The sequence below is a fragment of the Peromyscus maniculatus genome, chromosome 7, assembly GCF_049852395.1.
Source record: "Peromyscus maniculatus bairdii isolate BWxNUB_F1_BW_parent chromosome 7, HU_Pman_BW_mat_3.1, whole genome shotgun sequence".
NCBI classification, from domain to species: Eukaryota; Metazoa; Chordata; class Mammalia; order Rodentia; family Cricetidae; genus Peromyscus; species Peromyscus maniculatus.
In genome coordinates, this window is record NC_134858.1 from 17,974,334 (window position 1) to 17,995,199 (window position 20,866).

A 20,866-nucleotide genomic window follows, 5' to 3' on the forward strand; every position below is an offset into this window, starting at 1 on the left:
CATGGGGACGCTCACAAGAGCAGGGATGTGGATGGAGCTGGGATGCCTTCAAGGTTTAGAGCAGCTGCGGGGAGGGAAGGGAGCCAACGGTGGCCGCTGGAGGATGGGGCTCAGGCATGGCTTGGCTCTTATAGAGCCCCTGCCTCGGATCCCCCGTGAGGGCCTGGGGCACGGCTCAGTGCGGGCCTGGCATGCAGAAGCCCCAGAGTCCCACTCCTAACACAAAACAATAGTCGTTCGTGGCTCTCCGAGGGTTAATGTGGGGGCTGGGGGCACAAGTGCATCCTGCTTTTGCTGAGACGATAACAAGAAATGTCTGAAAGCCACAGGCAGCTCTCCATGCACCACCCGCTGCCCTGAGACATCTGCCCTGCTCATAGGCGATCATGTAGACACAGGCAGAGAGAGTTCCCCGGTGGTCCCCGGGACAAGGGGCATGCAGGGGTTAGAGGAGGCCATCAAGGTAAGGGCTGGGTGGGGGGGGGGTGGGGCAGGAGCACTGTTACCTTTTGACTCCATAGGCCATGTTGAGCAAATTGTCCAGCCTGTGGAGGCAGAAGCAGCTGTCAGCGTGGCCTGTGACCCACCCCCTGTGATGTGACAGCCAGTCCTCCCCACCCCCACAGCCTTCCTCCCCCCTCCCCGGCGCCCGCTCCCAGCCCGGCTGGACACCGCCTGGCACGGAACCTCACTCACTCGGGACTGCTTCTCAGCAGCCCGGCTGCTGCCCAGCCTGAATGGTCCTGTCCTGCTCCCGAGGCCTCCGTGGGCCCTGCCAGGAGGACCCAGGGGCTGAGAGCTCTGGCTTAAGAGGAGGTGCTCATAAAGGTGGCAGTGTAGCCTCGGGGTTTCTCCTGAGCCCACGGGAGGACGCCCAGCTCCCCCCACACAGCCACCCCCAGAGCTACAAGGAGCTCCCTTTGACCTCCCGCTTGGGAGCAGCCAGGATCCCGGGTTCGAGTCTTCTTTTGGCTTGTCCACTCTCTGTCTCAGGTGAAGAAATCTCGGTAAATGCCATGGTACAAGCTCTGTTCTACCCAGTTATCATGCAGGAAATATGATCATGGCCAGCACACAGAAATGAGAGGAAATGTCTGGTGGTGGTGTTATCCACAAGGAGACTGAGGCACAGCGGGACCTATGTGTGTGTGTGGGGGGAGAGACAGAGAGGAGAGAGAGAGACAAAGAGAGACAAGAAGAGAAAGACACAGTACAGAGAGAGAGAGAGAGAGATACGGAGATAAAGACAGACAGAGAGACGGAAGAGGACATACGGACAGACTGACTGGCACAGAGAAAGGTAAGGGAGAAAGGACAGACAGACACACACAGAAAAAGACAAACAGAGAGAAAAATGGGAGACAGGATGTCTAGGTTGTTTTCTCATTTTTTTGGGGGGGGGGGTGGGGGGCTGGGCTTTTTTTGTTTGTTTGTTTTTGGTCAGTTTGACACAAACTAGGGTCAGCTAGGAAGAGGAACTTCAATTGAGAAAACGCTTCCATCACATTGGCCTGTGGGCAATTCTGTGGGGCATTTTCTTGACTGATGCCCACTGTGGGCGGTGCCACCTCTACGCAGGTGGGCCTGGGCCGTGAGAGAGAGCAGACTGAGCCGGGTACGGGCAGTGAGCCAGTAAGTGGTGCTCCTCCATGGTCTCGGCTTCAGTTCCTGCCTGCGGGTTCCTGATTTCCCCTCACAGTGGACCGTTAGCTGTAAGATGAAATTAACCCCTTTCTCCTCACACTGTTGTAATCATGGCGCTTTTTATCACAGCAATAGAAACCATGACCAAGACACATGGGGGATGGGGTGGGGAGGAAGAGACAGAGAGACAGAGACAGAGACGGAGAGCCACAGCTGGACTTCACTTGGCTGCCAATAGTAGTGGCCAGCATACCCTGAGCCCCTGTTCTCTGGACTGGGCACATGCCCTGACTTGTTCTGCTGGCAGGGTGTCCCTGGGTCCCCAGTCTGAGAAATAGGCTCAGGGAAATCGGCTGCAGGCTTGGGGCGCCTGGCCTGGGGTCCGGGGACTCTGGCTCACCGGAAGCGCTGTGTCTGATGATGCAGGGGCCCCGCGTAGCGCCGGGCAGAGGACTGGTACAGGTGGGTGAGCAGGGCCTGTCCCGTCTTCTGACTCGGGTTGTTTGCGAACTTGACGGTGATTGGCTCGGCTGCGCCCAGTGGTTTCTGTCCATTCAGTCCCTTGATGGCTTCCTCCGCCTCGATCCTCTTGTCAAAGCGGATGAATCCCACACCCCGAGAGACACCTGGCAGGGTGAGGGCATCGGACTCAGGTACTCTGTACCTTCTCGGGTGACTCTCCCTCCCTGGGACACCCTGGCCCTGAGCACCCTCTCTTCCTGGCGTTCTGACCTGTGGCCTGGTCCAGCAGGATTCTGGAAGTGATGATCCGACCATACTGGGAGAAGAGTTGTTCCATCTCCTTCTGGCTCATGGTCTTGGGGAGGCCGCTGACGTACAGGTTAGCATCCCGGATAGAGGCGGAACTGGGGCGTGCATAGGACACCTGGGCCGGGGATCAGAGGACAGTGAGGTTCAGAAAGGCCCCCCACCCCCACGAGTTCACTTAAGAAGTCGCCCAGGGCTGGGGCTGGGGTTGAGTGGGTGGAGCGCGTGTCTTACAAGCAAGAAGCCTGGGTTCCATGCCCAGCACCACACAGACAAGGTAATTCACACCTGTCATCCCAAGACCTGGCGGATGGAGGCAGAGGAGCCCAAGTTAAAAGCCATCTCTACTACACATTAAGTTCAAGTCTGGCCTGGGCCACGTGTTACCCCGTCTCAAAGAGCAAAGCAGGAGATGGAGAGGTGGTTCCAAAGGACTTGCTGCACAAGACGGAGCCCCCGAGCTGGGCCTCCAGCACCCACCTAAGAAAACACAGCAAAGCCAAAACCAGCCAGGCAGGCCATGGCGATGGCTCCATGATGATGTACCTTCGTGGAAGCCTGAGTCTGAGACCTCGAACCAATGGGGGAAGAAGAAAACCGACTCCCAAAGCATCCTCTGACCCCACTCCCACATGGCAGCATGCGTGTGCCCCCCTCCCACAACTAGTAATAATTCTTTATTTATTTATTTTTGGTTTTTTGAGACAGGGTTTCTCCGTGTAGTTTTGGTGCCTGTCCTGGATCTCACTCTGTAGCCCAGGCTGGCCTCGAACTCACAGAGATCCGCCTACCTCTGCCTCCTGAGTGCTGGGATTAAAGGCGTGCGCCACCACCACCGCCCAACAATAATTCATTTTTTATCTAAAACAAATGAGCTCCATGTTCTGGTGCACACCTGTCACCCCAGCTCCGGGAGGGTCTGCAGGGCAGTCCCTGGCTTCATGGCCAGCAAGTCTGAGCTTATGGACCATGCCCAGTTCTGAGTCTCAAGAAAAGAAAAGGTTTGGGAGAGCCAGGAGTGATGTCACAGGCCTTTAATCCCAGAACTGGGGAGGCAGAGGTAAGTGGACCTCTGTGAGTCTGAGGCCAGCCTGGTCTACAGAGTGAGTCTGAGGATAGCCAGGGTTGTGTAGTTGAGACCTGGTGTCAGACAAAAACATATAAAACAAATAAACCAACACAGGCGGGGGCTGGGAAACGTCCTTTCTGCAAAGGACCCGCGTCGGCTCCCCAGACCCCGGCGCACAATTATCACCCCCTGAGCCCAAAGTGTTATAGATACAAGGTTGTGCATGCCTTTTAGGGGTGGGGTGGGATGAGGTGGGTAGGAATTATCACCCCCTGGAAACTGTAACAAACTTATTTTTAATCTTCGCAAACTGAAACCAAAGGGATCTGACTTGCACTAATGTTTTACAACTCTACATTTGTATTAAAAATAATAAAAACAAAAAATGCAGGGCCCACAAGAGGGCTCAGCAGGCAAAGGGGCTTGCGGCCAAACCTGTCCACCTGAGTTCAATCCTTGGGTCACACATGGCAGGAGGAGAGGACCAACTCCTGCAAGTTGTCCTCTGACCTCCGTCCGCATCCTCGTGCCTTAAGAGCTCACTCCCTGACCTGTGTGTCATACACACATATACATGTCAAATAAAATTTTAAATGTAATTAAAAGAAAAGCAGGGTGGGTGATAATTGAATATTTCAGACAAAAAAATCAAAATGAAGAGACTGGCGCTCCCTGACCGGGCCTGCAGTTCAACACTTCCTCCTCCTTCCGGGCCTCGGCTACTGACCACACAGCTCCCGCGCTCACACTCTGTTCCACACGGCAGCCAAGGGCGCCCCCAACACTAAAGCTAGTTTCTTGCCCCACAGAATTCTCCGTGGCTCCCTCCTTCCTTCCTCCCTTTGCTTCAAGCTAAAGTCCTTTTAAGAAAAAAAATGTCACCGTGTGGTGACCCAGTGTCAGCTCCAGCACTCGAGAAGCAGAACAGGTGAGTTTGAAGCCAGGACAGCCAGGGCTACATAGAGACCCTGTCCAATTTTTTTTTTTTTTTTGGAGACAGGGTTTCCCTGTGTAGTTTTTTGGTGCCTGTCCTGGATCTTGCTTTGTAGACCAGGCTGGCTTTGAACTCAGAGATCCACCTGCCTCTGCCTCCCAAATGCTGAGATTAAAGGCGTGTGCCACCCAGCTCTGTCCAAAATTTTTAACAGTTTGTTTTGTTTTTGAGACAGGGTCTCACTATGTAGCTCTGGTTGTCCTGGAACTCACTCTATAGACCAGGCTGGCCTCGAACTCACAGATCTGCCTGACTCTGCCTCCCAAGTGCTGGAATTACAGATGTGTACTTTAAGAAAAAGGCTTATTTTGTATTATTATTGTTATTATTATTATTCAAGATAGGGTTTCTCTGTGTATCCCTGTCTGTCCTGGATCTCGCTCTGTAGCCCAGGCTGGCCTTGAATTCACAGAGATCCACCTGCCTCTGCCTTCCCAGTGCGGGGATTAAAGGTGTGCGCCACCACCACCACCGCCTGGTGTTTACTTTTATTTTATGTGTATGAATGTTCTGCCTGCAGGTATGGGTGTGCATTGGGTGCATGTAGTACCCGCAGGGCCCAGAAAAGAGCACCAGCGTCCCTGGAACCGGAGTCACAGACAATTATGACAGGCTCGGTAGGTGCTGGGAACTGAACCTCGGTTTCCTGGCAGATCAGCCAGTGCTCTTAACTGCTAAGCCATCTCTCAAGTTCCAAAAAATGAAACAGCTCTAAATTACATTTGAGTGTGCACATGTGTGTGTGTGTGTGTGTGTGTGTGTGTGCAAGTGCCATGCTTAATTGCAGAGGTCAGACAGCAGCTTAGGAAGGTAGTTCTTGGCACCTTTCCCCATAAGCCACCTACCCAGCTACCCAGCCCAAGTCTGTGTGCGTGTGTGTGTGTGTGCGGTGTGAGGACTGACCCCAGGGACTTGCTCTACCACTAAACTACAGCTCCGTCCTCCAAACTCCGTGCCCACAAGGCCTTGCATTCGGCCAGGTCTCCTCTCTGCTCTCACCCCCCTCACTTCCCCATCATTACATCCTTTCTTTTACCCAAATGCACCAGGCCTGTCCAGCCTCAGGACTTTTGCACCTGCTGTTTTTGGTGCTGGAAAGTCTGTTCGTGCTGGCCTGGGCGGCTCGTGTCTGTAATAGCAACACTCTGCAGGATTCCATGGGATGACTGTCTGGGGCTCAAGGCCAGCTGAGTCACAGAACGAGATGGAGGCCCTGTCTCAACCCGCCCCACAGAAACGCTCTTTCCTTTTTCTGCCAGTTTGAAGTTTGAAATGTCCTCTCCACCCTCCCCGATTCTCAGCTTTTTGTTTTTTTTACATTAATTTATTTTTAGGGTGTGTGTGTGTGTGTGTGTGTGTGTGTGGTGTGTGTGTGTGTGTGTGAGTTCTGCCTGTACCATGTGGATTTCAGTGATCCAAACTCAAGGATCAGGTTTGGCAGCAACCCACTGGACCCTCTCACTGGCCCTGCTATGACCCCATCTCAAGGTGCTTTTCTTTGGCTTGTGGGCTGTGGCCATTCGGTGAGACCATTCCATTTGTGTCATTGTAAGAACACATCTCAGCAACTCTGCAGCTGCTCACAAGTCCGCCGACTCAGCCATTCACAGCTCGAGACACTGGCCAGTATTGTCAAGTGGGGGAAGAAAGTCTGTTTACAGAGTAGTATGGAACCCCGGCTCATTGTGTCTTCATCAATGTCCTGGAGACGCGGTGCAGAGGCCCCGCCCACAAGTGTCAATGGGGTGACCAGTCTCTGTGGTGGGAGGGTCGAGAGCACCCCTCCCCCTCCCTTCTGCTGTTTCTATTCAAACCTCTAAATCTGATGTAGACAGGGGCCATTGTAACGGGTCTGGCATTTGTTTGGGGAGATGCCTTGTGGAGCTGTATTGCTTCGTTACAAATAACTAATCAGGGGCCGCTGAGATGGGTGAGCAGGTAAAGGCGCTTGTCACCAAGCCTGATGACCTGAATTGGATCTCTCAGACTCACAGGGTGAAGGAGAGAACAGACTCCCAAAGCTGTCCTCTGGCTTACACACACACACACACACACACACACACACACACACACACACTGAGTAAATGTAGTGAAATTCTTAAAAAGAAGTAACTAATTAGGGCCGGGGCTGTCACTCAGGGAGCAAGTGGAAGGCTACCTCCATCTTTCCCTGTGTGAGCGGGTGTGGTGGCGCACTGGAGGTGGAGGCAGGCACACCTCCCTGTGAGTTCCAGACCTGTTTGGTCTACACAGCATGCTTCCGGCCACCTGGAGCTGTATAGTGAGAGCCTGTCTCAAAAATATTTCTTTACACACACACACACACACACACACACACACACACACACACACACACAAATTTAAAAATTGCAGGCGAGTGTTTGAGGTTTCCTAACTCTATCATGGCACTGTGAGAGTTTATATGGTTTGTTTGTCGTCGTCGTGGTTACTGTTTTTGAGACAGGGTCTCACTATACAGCCCTGGGGCGTCTGGAGCATCTGTGCACACCGGGCTGGCCTCCTGCTCACAGAGACCCAGAGTTCGGGGATTACAGGTGTGCAATACCATGCCCAGCTTGGGATAGTGTGCTTTAGTCTCTCTATGGAGTCCTAGACAGCCTGGGAGTCACAGCAACCCTTCTGCCTCAGCCTTGAGTGATGAAATGACAGGCATGTGCCACCACACCCAGCTAGGGTAGCATCTTAGGTCTCAGGTCACGGAAGGTGCAGGGTAGATCTCCCCATCTTTCTTCTGTCTGTGTGTGGAGGTCGGAACCCACAATGCTACAGTGAGTTAAGAGGAAGGGCAGCCAGTGTTGGTCTTCACTTTCTTCACCATGGACACTAGCACACCTGGCCTGGAAGCTTCCAGAGAGTCTCCTGTGTCCACTTCCTGCCTACAGTGCCCACAACCGAGTCTGTGGTCACATGAGTTCCGGGATTTGAATTTAGGTCCTCACACTTCCGCAGCAAGCACCTGACACACCTGTGCAGCAGTTTCCTCCAAGACTGAAACATTCCAAAGCTCCTTAAGCAGGAAGGTTAGTAACTCAAACCAGCTTCAGGAAGTCCCTGAAACCGACCAGATTCAGCAGGCCCCTCCCTGCTCGAGTACGCAATAAAAGCTGAGAGTCCCTCTGAGACTTGCAGAAGGGAGCGGCAAAGACGACTCTGAGGTTGAGGCCACCTGAGGCACCTGGGAAGGACACTCTCCAACCTGTGCAGCTGCCTCCAGGCTGTGCAGTGTGCTCAGGTTCCCAGCTTTGTGAGATGTCGCTGTGCTGGGGTGGGCCTTGGTGACGCCGCTGTCTTAGAGTCGTTTCTGCTCCTGTGAATAACCCCTCACCCACACGCCTGTAAGTAACCCCAATAACACTCACTGGCTCACCTAGTTGGACTTTGGTGGTATCTGTACTTGGTCTGTCGTGGGCTCCCTATCTGGGGGGAGCAGACATGTGTGCTGTATCTCCTCAGGAAAAGTTTTGTCCCTCACCCTCACTGCCTCCAGAACAGGGACACAACCGAAGCAAAGATGAGCTGGGCCTGAGTGAGAGCGCAGTCCTGGCTATGGGCAGCAAGGCCGGCCGCAAGCTGAGAGGCCTGAGGGGGAAGCTTCCAGGGAGGGAATCCCGGCAGAGCTGCCTTGTCCTGTGTGCTGTTGTGAGTGTGTGTCTGTGCTAGGACAGCAGTTACACGGTTCTCGCTCTGGTAGTGAGACATGCAAACAAGGCTGAGCCATCAGGGTTAGCGTGTGTGGGGGAGGAATCCCAGGAGGGCCGGCTTCATCTGGAGGGATGCCTGCTTGATAAGGCGGAGGGCACTACAGGAATGTGTGGAGATCCCCTGAAAACAGTTAAAAGTTAGAGGAAAGTCTGCGGTCTTTAAGATGAGTGCAGAAGAGCTAAGAGTGTCCGGCAGCCCAGCGGAGTTAGCCACTGTTGTGTGTAGTTCAAAATACATCTGAGCCTGAGATGGGGGCCTAGCAGGCGCTCGTCTGTGTGGAAAAGCCATCGCAACAAGGAAGGGAAGAGATGGCAGCATCCTCCGTGTTAGCCTCGGATCTGGCAAGTAAATTAGATAAAGGGGGATGAGAGAGAGGAGGCAAAAGTGACAGACGACAGACACCCTGCAAGTCCAATCTTTAGTAGGACTGGGAAATCTGTGATCTGATGTCTGGATGGGGCCTTCAGTGACCCACTGTGAGAAATTAGTGTGACTGGACCACTCGGCGTTGGAACGTCTGACGTCAGGGAGGACACAGAAGCCGTGGGAGAGCCTGGCTCTGTGAGGCTGTGGGACGCGGGAGTGGATGGGATCAGTCGGACTGCGGTGGAGGCAGAAGACTGAGTAATGCAGCTCCCCACGGGTCAGATCGAAGTGTGATCACGGAAGAGTAAGGGAAACGTTGATCCTCGAGGCCGGTGTGGAGCTTTAGTGGCCTTGCTGAGCCCTTTGGCGGGGTAAGAGCTGGATAAAGTAGGAAAGGCTTTGGCAGATCTCAGTGACTTAGACCAGCATGTAAAGGAAGTTCATAAAGTAAAAACAACCATGAGGAAACAGTCAAAACGTAGAGCCGAGGAAGAGGTCTGTCTGGGTTACTCAGAGACACGTGGCAAGACTGTGGCAAGCTGAAGCTCCTGAGCAAAAGACTGACAGAAAGCCAAATTGTGTGCTGAGGAGCTTCCGGAAGTCTGTAAAGCCTGAGGAGCAGTTCACACAAGACAACCATGATGGAACAACACAGGTGAAGACTGCCAAGCCTGTCCTGGGGTGGGTAATTATCCCCCCAGTGAACAGCCAGGTATGGTGAGTGGGGAGGCAACAGCCGCCCTGACAACCCAGGGCCTGTCTGACCCAGGGCCTGTGGGTGCATCGGGAAAGCTGGGCCACATTCACCTTTGGCCCTGAGTAGGTCTGAGCAGACTGAGGCAGGCCCGCTGACTTGGTCAGGGTGGAGAGATGTAGGGGGGCTCCGTGAAGAGCTCTGGGATATGGAAACTAATGGCTCAGAGAGAATGACTGGGGGTGACAGAGAGCTAATGAAGTTAGCATCTCCTATCCACGCTGTGTGCCCAACCTTGATCTGTGGAGGAAGCAGCTGACAAATGGATGGAACCTTCTGGTGCTGCATGAGACCTTGATTGTGTTGACTTCACTATCTTCCTAGGTGTGAACTTCTGAGATCACCTGACACTTGGTGAGAACACACTCAGAGTGTTTCACCAAGGTTGTCTTTGTCACCCCACTGTTATGGGATGGGGGTTCGGGATGTTGCCTTGTCCTGCGTGGTTTCTGGGAAAGGCTTTGTTATACAGGTGGCATGGTGCCAACCTCTGAGGGCTTTGCAGATTTGGAAAGGCATCAGACAGACAGACAGACAGGTGCAATAGCCACTTACCTCACAACCCTATGGGGCTGGGTTAATTGAAAGAAAAAAAGAATCCTGAAGGACACTCCCAGAGGCCATAGGTTACTGATGAAGCCTCAGTGCCAGGGGTGGGCTCTACCCCCCTGTAGTTGTTGGCCAGTGAAGTCCCACAAACGGTGACGCCTTTGCTCCACGTCAGTTGTAGGCCAGGACTAAAGGGTGACGCCCTGTTGCTGAAGACACCGCACGCTCTGACTGTAGGACATGGAGACGCTAACTGGGACTGAACTGGAGACTCCCATCCTGCTCTCTGGCTTTTGTAGGGTCAGAGGGGTCATGCAGGCTGCTGTCCCCAACATTCCTGCGTGGATGTGGACCCTGTGGGCTGAAATACTGACATGCCAGGCAGGATGTGCCTGATTGTGCAATAGTTGCTCAGCCACTATGGGTAAGACCAATTCAACTGGATTTAAGGTCCACTCCACAAGACAGAGTTCACATCTGGTGCTGTAAACCGGACAAAACCCGGTGGCTGCTGCGGAGGTCCTAGGTCCCTGTGGGGAATGACTGACTTGTATGGTTTTTCTAGGTGGATGTCATGTGCCTGTCACACGCCTTCTAAACATGTGTGCTTACACCCATAATCACTTCTGTCACCCTCAACTCATAACGACAAGGGACGGTTACAGTGGCATGCGTGGTGGCCTGTTTCTTAGCCACAGGTGGACACCTACAGTCACCACCACCAAGGCTCAGAGATCACTGGGGAAGAGGAAACAGAAAGACTGGAAGAGCGGGAGGAAGAGGTGGAGTACTTTGTAACAGTTTCTTCGGAGATTGAAATAGTCCATCCTACCATCCTACCGGAAGCTCTTTAAGCAGGAAGGCAAATAACTCAAACTAGCATCAGGAAGTTCCTGAAACTGACCAGATTCAGCAGGCCCCTTCCTGCTAGAGTAAGCAATAAAAGCTGAGAGATCCTCTGAGATTTTCAGAACAGACCAGCTGCCTGGGAGAAGCAGAAACCAGGCGAGCTGCCTGGAAGAGGCTTAGACCAACTGAGGCACCTGGAAAGGACACTCTCCAAACAGTCCATGCTCATAATATTGGGCCCTCCAGAACAACAGTAAGAAAAGCGTCAGGTGCTAACCATGCACCAACCCCACAGCACAGCCCACAAACCCGGCACAGGCCGGACACACACACACACACACACACACACACACACACACCAAGCCACACAAACATCTTGTTGCAACAGACTTACCCCGAGTGCACCCTAGAAGCCACAACAGAAATCGCAGTGTCACAAAGTGTCACAAAGCACATATCACACTGACACCAGGTTCTACACACTCAAGAGTCATTTTGTCTGTTGCTGTTTGTCTTTTGAGATGGTCTCGTGTAGCTCAGGCTTGCCATGAAACCAGCAATTCTCCTGAACTCCTGATCTTCTTGCTGCCAAGTCTGGAATGCCGGGATCCCAGGCTTCCTCCACCAGGCGCAGTGTGTGTGGTGCTGGAGAACCAACCAACCAGGGTCTTCATGCATGCAGGGTGGGTGACACTTGCAGAAACTGAGCCCTCAATCTTATGCATGAGTATGTGTGCCTGTGTGGGCCAGGGGTCAACCTTAAGAGTCATTAGGAGGGAGCTGGAGAGAAGATGGCTCAGAGGTTAGGAGCACTGACTGCTCTTCCAGAGGTCCTGAGTTCAATTCCCAGCAACCACATGGTGGCTCACGACCATCTGTCACGAGATCTGGTGTTCACTTCTGGTGGGCAGGCAGAACACTGTATACATAATAAATACATATATCTTTAAAAAAAAGAGTCATTAGGAGCTGTCCACTTTTGAGATAGAGTGCCAGGGGCCTCACTGCCTCGCTCCAGCACTGGGGTTACAGGCAAAGGCCACCAAACCTGCCTTTATTTTTCTTTTCTTTTCTTTTTTGACAGGGTCTTACTGTATAGCTCTGGTTGAGCTGGAACTTGCTATATAGTCCAGGCTGGCCCCAACTCACAAAGATCTGCCTGCTTCTACCTCCTGAGTCCTGGGATTAAAGTTATGTGCCACTATGCCTGGCTTGTTTATTAGGGTTCTGGGGATCAAACTTAGGTCTTCAAAGCAGTAAAAACAACTGAGCTATCTCTCCAGGCTGCGCTCCCAATCGTTTGTTCATGTCTGTGCTGCAGCTGGAACTCTACAGGCTGGGCAAGCAAGCACTCTACCACTGAGCCACACTGCCAGCCCCACACCTCAAACCTTAATTATCCAGACCCATCTCGCAACAGTCACCTGCACAGATGCTGTGTCCCACAAGTCACTTATTCACTGCCTGGCACACCCCTGCAGGTCTACTGCCAGTCACTGGGGCCACACTCATGCCCCTGGGGCCTCTGGATCAAGCTGACCACAGAAAGACTCATCCAGTGGCACCATTTCCCTCCCCCACTCTGGGGAGAGGAAAAGATTCCTATACTTCTTTTCCCATGATACATTGGGGGCCAGATGGGCACCCTCAGCCTGGCCTCCCCAGGGGTCCTGGAGCAGATTTGAAGGGAGGAGCCCAAACACCCCCAGGCCAACTCAGAGAGGGGGGTTTCCATGGTGATTCTTCCCAAGGGAACTTGGGCTCACATGGTCCCAGCTGCAGCTGCTGAGAAGGGAGGCCATGGGGGAGGGGCAATGCAGAAAGGTGGGGGAGGGGCCGCTGCACCCCCCCTCCCCAGTCCCTAATTAGATTCCAGATGGCAGATGGGCCCCACCCCCTCTTCCAGGACAAAGCCAGGGAGGGGGTCTGCCCGTGGGGTCCTGGTCACTCTGTCCTATCTCCTGGGCCTGGCAGATTCCCTAAGTCTTCCAAAGAACATGGTAAGGACTTAATGTTGGCAGTACGTCCCCATCCAGGAGGAATGGTTCAGCTGGTAGAGGCAGTTGGTGCCAAGGCTGACCATCTGATCTGGATCCTTGGGACCCACATGGTGATTCCCACACTTGTCTCTAGTCTTCACACACACAGTGGCACACGTGTGCCCATGCACACATATGCACAGAATAGTAAAATAAAAATACAGGAATCTCTCACATTGATGGGTGAGGGAACAGGCTCAGAGAAATAAAGCCACGTGACCAGTAAGGAAAAGAGGAGATGCTGGCAGGGCTCACGGGACACACACACACACACACACACACACACACACACACACACACTCACCTTGATGGTCTTTGTCTGCAGTTTGAGGCCGTTGAGGGTGTTGATGGCTTTGTCCGCATCATTGGGGTCAGAATAGTTCACAAACCCGTACCCCAGGCTCTGCCCTGTAGGAGGACCAGAAGAGTGACTTCCCTAGTCTGCCTGGGGTCCCCAACACACTTGCCACGCTCCAGCTTTGTCCCCATGACAGTGTGTTCCCCAGAGAGCCACTTGGCGCCATCCATCCCGAGGTACCCCACCCAGGTCACACTTGTTTTTCCACGGCACTTCCTCCCTGCTTGCCACCCGAGGCCACGCACCTGTGATCTTGTCCCGGACCAACTTGCAGGATTCGATGTCCCCGATGCTGCCGAAGAGACTCTTGAACTCATCCTGTGTCATGTTCTGGGGTAGGTAGTTGACGATGAGGTTGGTCTTGCTGTCGTCAGTGGCTCCGTTTGTCCCAAGGAGTGGCCCGTTGGGCAGGGCCGGGCCGGCCGGCCCCCCCCCAACCTGAGACTCCATGGCCCCCAGTATCTGCTGGAGAAAACAGGTCGCACCCGCTCACCGCCCAGTTCCCATCACTGGAAAGAGGGGCTTGGGGATGAATTAGTCACGTCTAACATGGACTGAGTCAAGGGAGAGGGTAGTAATGGTTTTCATCGGGTTTTGTTTGTTTGTTGGTCTTTTTTTTTTCCCTTTCCTTTCTTTCTTTCTTGAGACAGGGTTTCTCTGTGTAGCCCTGGCTGTCCTAGAACTCACTCTGTAGACCAGGCTGACCTCGAACTCACAGATCTGCCTGCCTCTGCCTCCCGAGTGCCAGCTGTATCCATCGTTGTCTTCTTTTAATGATCGACGGGAACACAGCAGGTGAAGCTGTCACAGCAGGTCTGAAGACTGAGCTGTCTCCAGAACCCCGCAGAGGTGAAAGGACAGAACCTACAACTACATAAAGTTGTCCTGTGACGTGTGCACTACACATGCACACAAAGCAAAATTTTAAAATGTAATCCGTTTTAAATTAAAAAAAAAAAAAAAGGCTGGGCGGTGGTGGAGCACGCCTTTAATCGCAACACTGGGAGGCAGAGGCAGGCAGATCTCTGAGTTCCAGGCCAGCCTGGTCTACAGAACTAGCTCTAGGACAGCCAGAGCTACACAGAGAAATCCTGTCTCAAAAACCCAAAATAAATAACATAAAGTAAATGCTTTATGTGGCTAAGTACCTTACCTGTGTATAACGCCAGCACTGAAGAGGCTAAACAGTGGGACCTTGGCCCTTTTTTTTTTTTTGACAGGGTTTCATGTAACCCAGGCTGGTCTCAAAACTTGCTATGTAGCCAAGGTCAACTTTGAACTCCTGAACTTCCTGCCTCTACCTCCCAGGTGCTGGGATTACAGGAGTATGCCATCACACCCCAAAGCCTGTCTTAAAACCAAGTCAAAAAAGGGCATAAGGGCAGGGGATGTGCCTCGGTGGTGGGGCACTTGCCTAAGATGGGTGAGGATCTAAGTCACTCCCTAGCCCGGCCAACAAGCACGGTAAATTATAGTTTGGATAGGCTAGGGTGTGCCCACAGAGGTGTGTGTGCTGGGGCCTGGAGTGGCCGGGGTGGGAAGCAGTAGAACCTTGAAGAAGATCGGCCTAGGGGAGGTAATTAGGTCCCTGGCAGGGAGGTTTCCCTTGGAAGGGATTGACTGATGCTCTCCAGGGGCCCTGGCTGCTTCTCTCAAGACTGGGCTGTTTGGGACTGGAAAGTGATGCTCAGCAGGTAAGGGTTTGATTTCTTGCAGAGGACCAGTCTGTCAGGCGGCTCACAGCCACCTGTGACTCCAGCTTCAGGGGACCTGATGCCCTCTCTGGCTTCCAGAGGCACCAACGCTCACATATGCATACACATGGACTACATAAAATAAAATCTTCAATAAATAGAGACACAGAGAGAGAGAGACAGAGAGATAGAGAGACTAGGTTCTTTTAGGGGACGGTGCTGGGTGGAGCCCAGGCCTAGGTGGGGCAGGGTGTCTTACGGAGCCACTCCAGCCCCTTTAGGTCTGTGCGGAAAGACCATCATCCCCTGGGCCTGGCCTTTTGAGAACAGCGGTTCCCGCTTTCTTTCCTCCCCTTCAGAAGAAGGGGGTCAGCACATGCCACCAGGATGGCAAGGCGGCATCCTCCATTCCCACTTCTCTGCCCCTCTGTGACCCAACCCGAGGGCCTCCCAGAGGGTGAACAGATGGGACCACCTGCTCTGGGACTTCCAACCTCCAAAACAGAGCTAAGACAACCTCTTTTGTAGCCCAACATGGTCGCTAGCCCATGTCTGTAGCACTGGGGAGGCTGACGCAGGACAGTTGAGGTAGCTTTGTGGTCAGCTCAGGCTGCAGTGAGGCAGCAAAAACAAGAGCGTCCTCCAGACACTTCCTTTCTGTCTAAACTTCAAGTCTTTACATTTAGTTGTTTAGTGCGTGCATGCGTGTGTGTGTGTGTGTGTGTGTGTGTGTGTGTGTGTGTGTGTGTGCGCGCGCGCAGTGCATACGTGCCATGGCACACACCTGGAGGGCAGAAGACAACTTGGGAGAGTCTGTTCTCTTTTTCAACACTCGGGAGCCGGGGGTCAAACCCAGGTGGTTCGGGATTGGCAGCAAGCTCCTCCACCTGCAGAACCAGCTCGCTGGTCCCGCCTCTCTCTCTCTCTTAAATTAATTTTTTTATTTGTTTTAATTTTATGTGCATTGGTGTTTGCCTGCGTGTACATCTGTGTGAGGGTGTCAGGATCCTCTGAAACTGGAGTCACAGACAGCTGTGGGCCACCATGTGGTGCTGGGAATTGAACCCGGGTCCTCTGGAAGAGCAGCCAGTGCTCTTAGCCACCGACTCATCTCTCCAGCCCCTCTCTTCTCTTTATAAACATTCAGCTTCAGGTATTTTGTTACAGCAAGAGAAAATAAGCAGTTACTTCATATAAATAAGCGAATACCTAAAATCAGTCTGGGAATTTTCAGGATAAAAAAGGAACACTTTTCTTCATAAAAAAAGAAGTAGTCACAGCCTTCCTGGTGGTGTACATTTTTAATCCCAGAACTTGGGAGGCTAGCCTGGTCTACATATCAACTTCTAGGTTAGCCAGAGCTACACTGTGAGACCCTGTTTCAAAGACAGAGGGAAGAAAAGAAATCAAAATCAAACAAAAACAAAAAGTGGAAATTAACGACTTTAGTAGCTTTAAAGCCACAATCAGGCCCTTCTCTGGTGTGATTTGGTTTTCTTCTCCCACCAGAGATAACTCCCATCTCAAGGGTGTCAATATTTTTTCCTTCCTACATAATTTTCCTATTAGCCGTTTAACCCTATAATCGCCCTGTGAACTATTTTGGTTTGACTTTCTTTCTTCTCTTTCTTTCTTTCTTTCTTTCTTTTCTTTCTTTCTTTCTTTCTTTCTTTCTTTCTTTCTTTCTTTCTTTCTTTCTTTCTTTTTAAATAAAACATAAAACATCTGCAAAGAATATGACATTTTAATTTCTTAATTTATAGACTGTATCTGTCACTTCTTTTGGTGGAGACTGGGAGCTCACTGCAAGGGTCCTTATTCCTGGTGTTAAAGAAATGCTCAAAACAAAAATGCTATGCAGGCTGTGGCGGTGGCGCCCACCTCTAATCCCAGCACCGGGAAGGCAGAGGCAGGAGGATCTCTGTGAGTTCAGTGTCGTTCTGGATGCCAGGGCTAAGTAGTGAGACTCTGACTCGCAGAGTAAAGAGGAGGAAGCTGGTGAGGACGGCACACACAGACGTGTGGAATCCCGGCACCCAGGAGACTGAGGCAGGAGGACCCATGAACTCAAGGCCAATTTGAGCTTCCCGGACCCTGTATTAAAAGCCAAAACCAGGGAGCTGGAGAGACGGCTCAGGGGCTAAGAGCACTGGCTGCTCTGCAAAGACCCAGGTTCAATTCCCAGCACCCACAAGGCAGCTCATAACTACCTGCCACTCCAGCTCCAAGGAATCCGACACCCTCTTTGGGCTTCTAGGGACTCCTGCATATTTGGGTTCACCTAAACTCACACAGACACACACACATACACATGAGTACAGAACACATATATGTTTTTAAAAGCTCCAAACAAACAGACAAATAATTAATGCTCCATAATAAATAACAGCTCCATAATCATCGTAGCGACAGATATTCTTCCCCTAGGGCTGGCAAGACATCTCAGCAGACAGAGGTGCTTGGCACCAGGCCTAAGAGCCTGACGACTTCAGTCCCCCAGGACTTACACGGTAGAAAAACCATTCCTGCAATTTGCCTTTTACCTCCTCCACATGTACACCGTGGCACACACGTGCTCACACATACAATAAATAAATACTAGACAACTTAAAAATGCAATTGAGAGATTTTTTTCTACATGAGCTTTACCCAGCTAAGGTTATTTTGTATGTGGTGGTGGCGCATGCCTTTAATCTCAGCACTCGGGGGGCAGAGGCAGGCGGATCTCTGTGAGTTCGAGGCCAGCCTGGTCTACAGAGGGCGTTCCAGGACAGCCAGGGCTACACAGAAAAACCCTATCTCAGAACAAAACAATTATTTTGTATGGAATTTGGAGGTGAGTGTGATGTAGACACTCTAGCCCAAAAGTTCTTAAGGGACAGAGGCTGAAGATTCAGCACAATCCTCCCCTAAAAAGAGAGTTCAAGGCCAACCTGGGTGGCATGAGATCCCACCTTTAAAAAAAAGAAAGGAAGAAAGAAAGAAGAAAATGGGCCCAGAAAGACAGCTTGGTGGGTAAAGGCATTTGTCAAAACTCGACAGCCTGAGTTTGACCCTCAGATCCCACACTGGAAGCAGAGAATCAAGTCCTAAAAGACGTCCTATGACCCACCCCACCCCCCAACACACACACACACACACACACACACACACACACACACACACACACACACACACGTAAATTTTAAACAAAGAAAAGAGAAACCCAGAACATTTTCTTCGGGAGCTGGAGCTGTGACTGTAACTCAGGAGCAGAGTGCTTGTCTGGCGTGAGCCACCTCTCAGTCTGGTCTCTAGCAGTTAAAAAAACAAAAGCAAAAAAAAAAAAAAAGCCGTGTTTGATTTTGATCTAGATTTGTCCTTTCAGCAGGGAGTGGACGTGAGTTCTCATACATCCCGGATGAGTACACCACACTGTTATTTCTCTAGCCGTTTTATTTTCTTTTGAGCCACGGTTTCCTATAGCCCAAAGCAGCCCAGGATGACCTTGAACTTGTGAAGCTCTGAGTGCCGGGACTTGGGGCTGACCTCACACACCGGGTTTACATGTATAATGCTATGGACAATGTGGTGTTTTGTGCACACTAGGCAAGCACTCTGAAGCTGTGTCCAAACCTTCCCCCAGCTCGAGATGGTCTTGTTAAGCTGCCCAGGTTATCCTCCAACTTGCAAACCCAGAACTCTCAAGCAGCTGGGATCATAACTATGCTCTACAGTGCCTGTTCTATCAGGTTTGTAAATGTTGGATTTTATGGAAATATTTCCTGTATCTATTAAAGTAACTTTTGGGGGGAAGGTGGCTTTTTGAGATAGTGCTTTTCTATGTAGCCCTAAATGGTCTGGAACTGTTTAGATTTATTTTTATTCTTTTCAGTTATGTGTCTGTGTGTGGGATGTGAGTGCAGATGCCAGCAGGGTCAGAGGCATCAGATCTCCTGGAGGTGGAGTGAGAGCAGGTGTGAGACATGGGTGCTGGGAACGCAGGTCCCCTGCAAACAGAAGTGCTTTTAACCTACAGGCATCTCTCAGGCACCGCACCATCCCCTTCCCGGTCTCTGTCTCTCTGTGTCCATCTGTCTGTCTCTGTCTCTCTCTTTTCCAGACAGGGTCTCACTGTGTATCTCTGATCAGTAATCAGCCTGGAACTCTACTTAGAGTAGACCAGGCTGGCCTCAAACTCACAGAGATCCATCTGCTTCTGCCTCCACAAGCAGTGAGATTAAAGGTGTGCAGCAAGCTGGGTGTGGTGTGCCTTTAAACCCAACATTTGAGAAGCAGAGGCAGTCAGATCCCTGGGTTCTCGACCAGCCTGTTAAAGATTTCCAGGACAGCCAGGGCTACACAGAGAAACCCTGTCTCAAAACACAACAACAAACCAAAAACCAAACCAACCAACCAAACAAACCAAAAAAGGTATGCGCCCCCATGTGGACCTAGATCTTCTTCTGTGCTGGTGACAGGATTTCAAGGAGCCTAGACTGGCCGGGAGCTCGGTATAAAGCCAAGGATGACCTTGAACTCCTGATGTTGATGCCTCCATCTCCTGAGTGCAGGGGTAACAGTGAACTTGTGATCTTCCTGCTTTGGTCCCCTTGTGCTGGGGCCTGGGCCACCATGCCCAACATAAGGAATGACTTTTATATTTAATACATTATTGCTACGGATTATGTTAATTGATTTCCAGTATTAAACCAAGCATCCTAGGCAAACGAACCTGGCTAAGCAGACTTTTAAGCACGTATTTTATGAAACTTTGGACTGAGTATGGTGGTGCAAACGTTTAACTCCAGCACTCAGGAGGCAGACGCAGATGGAACTCTGTGAGTTCTGGGCCAGCCTGGTCTACAAAAGGAGTTCCAAGGTAGCCAGGGTTAAATAGTAAGACCCTATCTCAAACATTCTCTTAACTATGTTATATTTATTGATTTTTAATTTTATTTACTGACTTGTATATATGTGTGAGTGCATGTACGCCATAACTTACGTGGCAGTCAGAGGACCACTTGTGGGAGCTGGTTCTTCCCTTCACCACGTGGGTCTTGGGGACTGAACTCAGGTTGTCAGGCTTGGCTGCAGGGACCTGCTGAGCCACCTCACCAGCCTGGTCATGCATATTTTAATTGCATTTGTTTGCATTGCTTAATTTAGTTGGCTGATTTTTTCTGTTCCCGGGGATCTGGGAATTGAACCCAGAGCCTTACTCTGCCAGGCAAGAGTTGCCCCCTCAGCTCCCCATCTGCTCAGCAATTCTTACATTTATGTTCAAGAGTATAATTCAGCTTGATATTAACTGGTGTGTCCAAGCTTTTGACACTGGGACACGATGTTGTTGTCTACAAAGTTCACACTGGAGAACCACACAATTTTTAACAAAATATGTCCCCCCAAATTCCATGCTTATTTGGAGGCACTCTTGAACTCAGAGATCCACCTGCCTCTGCCTCCTGAGTTCTGGGGTTAATGGTGTGCGCCACATGTTAGGCAAAACTTCCTGTTTTAAATAGGGTTATGATTTTGTGTTGGGCCAACTTCCCAGCTCCTGTGGCCACCCCACCGGCTGCAAATGGATAAACTTGGAATACAGGAGCTAATTCTGCTAGGCTAGGTGAGCCACTAAGGCTCAGAGACCATAAGGAATGTGCTGAGTCACACCCACCACACGTCAGTGCGCGCAGTAGACGTCAGATGCACGCCTCTCCTCACTGAAGAACACATTAGCATTCTCTAGGAGAGATGACAGGCACTCAGACTGTCTTTGAATATACCCCTTGTATCCTCGAGACTCTGTTTTGCCTGGTAGTTGGGGCTGGGTAGATGGCTCAACAGTTACGATGGCTGCTCTTCCACAGGACCTGGGTTCGATTCCCAGCACCCACATGGTGTCTCACAACCACCTGTAACTCTAGTCCTGGGGATCTGACACCTTCTTCAGGCTTCTAGGCACTGAACTCACATGATGCAAAACACCCATACGGTAAAAAAGAAAAGAAAAAATCAAAGCAGGTGGTGATGGCTCTGGAGCGAAGGCTGCATCAAGGACCTTGGAAAGCCAGGGCTCA

At 51.4% G+C, this 20,866-nt stretch overlaps 1 protein-coding gene across 6 annotated transcripts in view; it reads right to left on the bottom strand.

The window, feature by feature from the left end:
* Window positions 1-20,866, bottom strand: part of Elavl3 (ELAV like RNA binding protein 3) — a 35,438-nt gene that overhangs the window by 7,770 nt on the left and 6,802 nt on the right. For 5 of the 6 annotated variants that reach the window (XM_076575851.1, XM_076575854.1, XM_076575849.1 and 2 more), the window contains exons 2-6: window positions 13,359-13,578; window positions 13,060-13,163; window positions 2,377-2,530; window positions 2,045-2,270; window positions 507-545 (exon numbers count right to left, since the gene is read on the bottom strand). In XM_076575851.1, the coding sequence (XP_076431966.1) occupies window positions 507-545; window positions 2,045-2,270; window positions 2,377-2,530; window positions 13,060-13,163; window positions 13,359-13,578 (743 nt within the window). The remainder of the gene's footprint in view (window positions 1-506; window positions 546-2,044; window positions 2,271-2,376; window positions 2,531-13,059; window positions 13,164-13,358; window positions 13,579-20,866) is intronic. The other variant, XM_076575850.1, reaches the window with a different exon arrangement.